Source organism: Oratosquilla oratoria, chromosome 24, assembly GCF_046742065.1.
Source record: "Oratosquilla oratoria isolate Oo_2021 chromosome 24, ASM4674206v1, whole genome shotgun sequence".
Taxonomy (NCBI): domain Eukaryota; kingdom Metazoa; phylum Arthropoda; class Malacostraca; order Stomatopoda; family Squillidae; genus Oratosquilla; species Oratosquilla oratoria.
In genome coordinates, this window is record NC_134800.1 from 54,577,649 (window position 1) to 54,585,148 (window position 7,500).

General features: G+C 43.3%; 1 protein-coding gene across 1 annotated transcript in view; it reads right to left on the reverse strand.

Annotated features, from left to right (window-relative positions):
- LOC143038646 (solute carrier family 2, facilitated glucose transporter member 1-like) overlaps positions 1–7,500 on the reverse strand; it is a 57,585-nt gene that overhangs the window by 22,869 nt on the left and 27,216 nt on the right. The window contains exons 3-4 of the mRNA XM_076208140.1: positions 6,606–6,766; positions 2,613–2,737 (exon numbers count right to left, since the gene is read on the reverse strand). Of these exons, the coding sequence (XP_076064255.1) occupies positions 2,613–2,737; positions 6,606–6,766 (286 nt within the window). The remainder of the gene's footprint in view (positions 1–2,612; positions 2,738–6,605; positions 6,767–7,500) is intronic.

Sequence of the window (7,500 nt, forward strand, 5' to 3'; positions counted from 1 at the left end):
GTTCGTCCAACGCGGTTCGACAGACACGTGTTTAAAGTGATGTGTGAACGTGTGAACGGGGTATTTGGTTGTCGAACACGTTGGTTAAACCCCAAATACCCCGTTCACACGTTGACACATCACTTTAAACACGTGTCTGTCGAACCGCGTAAATCCCCTCTAAAAGGGCACATGCCTCCTACATTTATTCGTTAAATGGTTTAATTCTTGACCCCGGTTGCTGGTGCAGTGTACCCTTCTCTCTTTGGTCACGCACCCTTACCTAGAACCTGTACATCAACCACAAGACACTAATGTGCTTAAAAATAGTGTGGCTTTAAGGTGCCGTTAGCAATTACTAAACTGTGTGTGGCTTGTGCTTAACAGTGATTTGGAGACGATTTAACAATTCCAGAGAATTAAATAACACGTCAATATTTCAATATTCAACAACGTAAGAGAGCATGAACACTGTGCATATGCGTATGTCTCTACTAGTATGTAAGGGGAAGAAAGGGACAAAGAGGAGGAGGAGGAGGAGGAGGAGGAGGAGGAGGAGGAGGAGGAGGAGGAGGAGGAGGAGGAGGAGGAGGAGGAGGAGGAGGAGGAGGAGGAGGAGGAGGAGGAGGAGGAGGAGGAGGAGGAGGAGGTAACTGACCTGGAGGATTTTTTTCTTTTTCAATAGAGGCCTTTGTTAAAAAATAAAGATAAAAAAAGAGGGGGAGATTCAGCTTTCGCATGAGATACTTCGGGACTCAGTAGAAGAGACATTGAAAAACAGAAGTCCTTCGACTGAACAGAAAAGTAATCTCTCGAAAAGACCAGGAAAATTAACTGGAATTAGGACACTTAATCACGTTTAGAGGAGTATGGGTGTGACAGACGAGGGAACTTATATCCAGTAAGGATATAAAAAACTATACTCTAGGTACTAGACACTGAGAGAATCTAGTTCACTGGGAGCTGGGACGGAGAATGAGGCACTTACGGCCTGACTTTAAGAAGTTGATAAATAAGAAGCATGCAAGTAATTCCTATTGCATCAAGGTGTATGTGTACGTGTACGTGCGTGTGTGCGTGTATGTATGTATGTATGTGTGTGTGTGTGTGTGTGTGTGTGTGTGTGTGTGTGTGTGTGTGTGTGTGTGTGTGTGTGTGTGTGTGTGTGTGTGTGTCCAATTACATATGTATTATGCACATGACCTTAGTCGCCTTTCACAATTATTTTCTTTTTTGCCACGTGGTGTCGTGTGATGAAGCGCTCCCAGCTCGTGACCATGAAGTCTTCAGAGCGCCTCCTCACCACCACGGACTTAGCCACCTGTCGAAATACACAGGACAAGGGTGCGACAACCTACTGCAGGAGGCTCCTGACGTAGGATCCCCACCTTGCTCTTCACGTGACTTCGACTGGACCTGGACCTGGGGCTGTAATACCGAGGGGGAAGGAGCTGAGGCTAATGGGAGAGTAGTAAGTCTCCAAAAGCCTTGTCCATCCCCGTCGATTCACAGACTCCTCCCTCCAGTCCGGCGAACGCTAGACAGACTTACCCAGTCGAGGACAGACAACGCATGCAATGCACTGTGTGCCCATAATGGAACTGCAAGGCAAGAGTTAGTACCTTGTGAGGCCACGGGGATGGCGTCGATGGTGTCTTGGTCTTGTGGTGCAAATATAACCTGGTTAGGGAATACGGAGGAGGATCCGTTAACAAAAAAAAAAAATGAGATTCTTTTCCAACCCACCCTGGACTCTATTGAAACATCCTGACAAATCATTAGTAGATAACAGGGCCCAGACAAGGGGAGGGGCAGGGGAGGGGGGGCAATGCCCCGGGGCGGCACTTTTGGTGAAAAGAGGGTTATGCACATTCCCCCTAATGTACTTTTAAAGTATGATTTATTCATCACGAGTTGTGTGTATGAATGATGTGTGTATAAACGTTGTTTTGTGGATGAATGTTACATGTGAATCGTGCTAGTGACCATCAGATGTGGAAGGTGGTGGTAGTGGCAGTGTAGGTGGTGGGGGTGCGGCACTTTTCGGCTCGCCCCGGGGCAAAACTTACCCATGTTGGGGCCCTGGTAGATAATGACTGAACAAATACATTTCCAAGCTTTCTGACACTCAGAAACTGCTAATATGTTTGCCATCATCTTTGGTGGCGTTTATGAATGAACTAGACAATATGTGAGTTCTCTCTTTTAACCACTTGAAGCCCTCCCAGCCACCCCATTCATCTAAATGTGGATTCACACTAAAGCGGAAACAACTTCACTGCGACATCACCACATGGAATGGTCATAATGGTATTGCTGTATTTAGTCAACAAATTAGGCACGAGAGCCAAAATCTTGTGAAAAGAAAAGAAAAAATCTTCATTGCCAACACTACCCAAAGTCTTTGTCTAAAGGTATTTGGCAGACACCGTTTCCCAGTCACGTTCTGCGTTAGTGTGGTCACCCTCCTTTCAGTCCCCTCCTAGTCGAATGCAGTCCAACCTCCCAGAGAACCCCTACATAAACACCACCGCACGGGCTCAAACAAAGCCCGTGGGAGTGATTCTTCACTCCCGAATTTCGAGAGAGAAAAAAAAAAAAAACATCCCACCCTAATGGTCGTCGTTTCTTACCCGCTGTTACACCGGAGAGGAACCGTCCAAGGATCATAAGTTCAACCGAGCCGGCCGGCTTGCAGGCGAGGAAAAATCCGGCCGAAATAATGCCGAGGAAATGGTTGATGAGAAGAGCATTTCGCCTGTGGTGGGGAAACACGTTTAAAAACACGGAGAATTTTGTCGTTTCGGTAACATTTTTATCAATGAAATTTGTGGTGTGCAACTTGGTTGAAATATATACGATATACACACAAACACTTGGCATTTAACATCCGTCAATTTAAAAGTTGCAGTAAAGGTATAGCACTATTATAAACCATGATAAGAGTGATATAAAGAATTAATGGGACCAGGTTATCAATTTTTTTATCTCGAAGAAATAGCAATAGCTTTGTCAAGATAACGCACTCGTGAACCATGCACTGATCACATAAGACATATGAAATAAGATTAAATCTATCATGCAAACTTTCGTAATAATATGGCACAATAGTGACGAATGTTGGTGTACTTATTGTGATTTTAGAGCACCATGAGAGGATCTCAAGTCTACTTTTCCTCAAAATGAAGATAAAATCTCTGCCAAGTTTGTTGTATCAAATGATGTGTTCATTCCAGAGTAACTATAATGTTTTGTCTGTGTTTGGAGTTCATTCGTATTTGTGTGTGACTTTCCTTTTAATTCTATTTATCGCAAGACACTTTTATTCAATAACGTGGCAAAGATGGTTATACCCCCTACTTGCTGAGGCCCTTCCTAAATGGGTGGCAATTTTCCTTCTATTCTGATTGCCTTCAACCACTTTTTTCTGTATTTGGCACTCTCGTTGGCCTCTATCACTCACAAATACAACTAATTTCTTGATCAAGTGGATATGTACGTCTTGCCTAATCAATACTTGTTTAACCTTTCTCGTTGAATGCAACGAAACGAACAAGTTAATTACCACAGCCACCACCATTAATATTCTTAACAATAATGAGCTTTCAATACAGTCATTTAAAAACAACGGGAATGAGTGTATGCAGTGACGATAGCAAGAACCTTGAGTAGAATAATATCTCTGATCTTCCCACCCTACCCGATAAGTACCCAGAGCAATCAGCCAGACCCCCTACCCCTCTCCTTTCGATAGCCTGTCACAACGATTACGCAACAAAACTTGAGTGCCCGAAACCATCTCGCTTGTTGATTATATGTTCTGTTACTCCGATGCACTATGAGGCACCATATCTCCAAACCATCTATTGTTTAATTGGTCTCCTATGTCTCATTCACTATGTAATATTTCCTGGCGCTAAACCACGTAACTTCATCCCTTCTAGACGCCGTACCCACCAACCAACACTCACACTTTCCAACAAGGCCCGGAGACACTTTCATCATCAACATGAATACCCTCGTCTTGAACATGTGCCTGAGCATTTTTTAATACTACTGAGGCTGAAACCAAGTGAAGTGACCCACAACCACAACTCCCGACTGGTGGCGTCCCTGTTACCATGGCAACCCACCCCAGCGCATCAACAGTGTGACTACTGTATACTCGTCTCCGCCCAGACTTCCGCCTGTCGCCTCCGTCTCCACCGCTTCCCTTGATATAACAAAACCGCCTGGCACCAAGGAGGAAAATATATAGGAATATTCTCCGTCGTCTATAGATGAAATGAGAATATACCACGATCTTTATACATTTCTTTTTGTACCTGAACCCTCTAAATACAAGTTAAACAAAAGGTAATCTTACTTCTTGAAATCCTCCATACACCCTACCTTTATCAGTTTCTACCATGCGTGCGCACGTGTGTGCATGTGTGTGTGTGTGTGTGTGTGTGTGTGTGTGTGTGTGTGTGTGTGTGTGTGTGTGTGTGTGTGTGTGTGTGTGTGTGTGTATGTTTCAACATGGTTTCTGACCACTTATTGGGATTCGTGATCAACACCTACTATTACTCCAGCCCTTATCTAATCTAGATCAATGTGTGACCTTACACACACAATATACTCGCTCACTCACGACTCTCTCTCTCTCTCACACACACACACACACACACACACACACACACACACACACACACACACACACACACACACACACACACACACACACACACACACACACACACACACTCACACACACACACACACACACACACACACACACACTCACACACTCACACACTCACACACACCACCACCATACACATACATTGGCATAAGCTCTGAGCTCTCATCCGGGAGGGTAGTAGCTTTCGATCATGAGTCCAATACGTGATCCAAGACCATGGTGAATTACACGCACACACCAAAAATCACCTTGCTCAAGGAAGGGGTGTACAGCAACGACTTTGAGTACAGATGGGGGCCAGACTTTTAACAATACAAGTACATTTCAAAATGCTTCAGATTCTACGTAACATCTGAGCTACTAAAGCGAATACTTCCTGGCACTTGACCCTATTGGCAGAGTGCCAGGCACCGACCCAGTGTATTGGTACTGGCGCCAGAAGAGAGTTGGTGGAGAGGTAACTCTTACACAACGACAAGCACAAGACCTGAGCAAATCTTATGCTGCTTAGATTTAGTGATATCTCTTGTGTTGTTTGTGGCCCAGTAAATGATATTCTGTTTAGGATATCAGTATTAAGAATGTTAGTTCTGTTTATGTGACCCTACCTACCTACCTACGTGTACACATACGTACATACATACATATACATATGCACATGCGTACATGGATACATATGTTATGTACAAATATACATACATACGTATGTATAAATATGCATATATATACGCATATATACATACATGCATACATACATTCATACGCACATGTATACATACACACGCACAAATATACAAAAATATACATACACATATATAAACACATACATAAATACGTACATACAAACAAGCATATTCAACTATACCTATGCATTTAATTATATTATTTATTATTATTATTTACATTATTATAATTTCATTTATCTATCGTTATTATACTTTTTGCATCCGACCTAGTTATGGACCAAAAGGTCTCCTGTCGGCATGCTCCGCCTTTGTAATCCTTTGTAATACAAACATACATACAGTACAAGCATACATACGTACATACATACATAAATACATACATACATACATAAATATATTTCGATATGATATAGAATATATATACGAGTATACCTACCTACCCACCTAACCTACCTACCTACCCACGTACCCACCTATCTACCCACCCACGTACCTACCTACCTATCTACCCATTTGGAGGAAATGTCCCACTGCCCCGTTTTAGTCCCTTCACTGTGCCAACAGATGATAGAATAAGTCTTTCTTGTTTGTTGGTTATTTGTACACCGATAAACTCGCCCGACTGGTACCTAAGCATCCGTTCTTAGTCTCTTGTGAAGTGAATGCCAAGACACACATCATGTGTAGTTTCTTACTTGAAAAGATGAAATTAAAATCACCTCGTAGCTGCTTTCATGTGGGGGTGATTATATGTATACGTGCACACACAAACTCACACACACACACGTACATGCACACACACATATGCACACACACATGCGTACACACACACACATGCGTACACACACTCATATGCATACACACATATGCATACACACATATGCATACACACACATATGCATACACACACATATGCATACACACACACACACACACACACACACACACACACACACACAAACACACACACACACACACACACGCACGCACACACCCATACACACATTCACGCACATACACGCACGCACGCACACACACACACGCGCGCGCGCGCACACACAGACACATACACATGCACGCACACACGCACACACGCACACACACACACACACACACACACACACACACGCCCCTTCACAAAAACACAATGGAACTATTGAGATGCAGCTCTTCCCTGTAAATTTTGATAAACTAATTACAATAACATCAATGCATTAGCTCTCTCTTTCGCTTATCGTAAACTCATGCACACGTACCTTCCCAGCCTGTCGGCGAGCCACGCGCCAACCGAAGCTCCCACGATGGCCCCGGCGACGAAGACGGAAATGATGACGGACCAGAGGGCCATGGACTGGTAATGCGTCAAGGAGTGGCCATACTCAGACTGGACCGTGGATTCGACCCAATTATAGAGGACCTGTCCGGAGGTGAAGAAAGAGAGGATTTAAAACATTCTTCACTTCTTTCTGGGGACAAAGGAAGGGACAGGGGTTTAAGTATTCTTTAGTCAGTTATTTTGTTGCCTCGAGGTTCATTAAAAGTAAAGCCAGTATCCCCATATTGCAGCGTTTCTTAACCTTTTTTTTACCCTTGCATAGCCTTTGAGATAAATTGCATGTCTCAAGGAACCTCTACGAAAAAAAAAAATATATATATATATATATACCATATCTTTCTCATTTTATTTTCATCGTAATAATGGGTTAGATAGGATGATGTCTATATTCCATTATTACAATAACCAATATGTCGTGCGTGTTTATATTACGTATATGAAATTAGATAAAAAATAAAAAAGTGCATTAGCTTATCTCACTTGTTCTCGCGGAACCCTTAGGGACCTTTTGAGAAACCTTAGGGTTCCGGGGAACTCTGGTTGAGAAACGCTGCCATGGTGGCTGGCATCGGCCTTCAGATTCTCTCACAGACTCTGCAAGAAATTTTGGATTGGTGTCTGTGTTGTATTCGTATCAGTGTGGGCCGATTTCTATATCACTGGCTGAAATATGTGTTGAACGTCTAGACCTCCTAGAAGACGTAATCTACTACCCAAAATCTCCTAGAATTTCATCTACCACCTCTGCTTATTCTACCAGCACGCATAAGGTGCATCTCGGTGCACAGCGGAGTAGACTGGTACTCGACCTGACG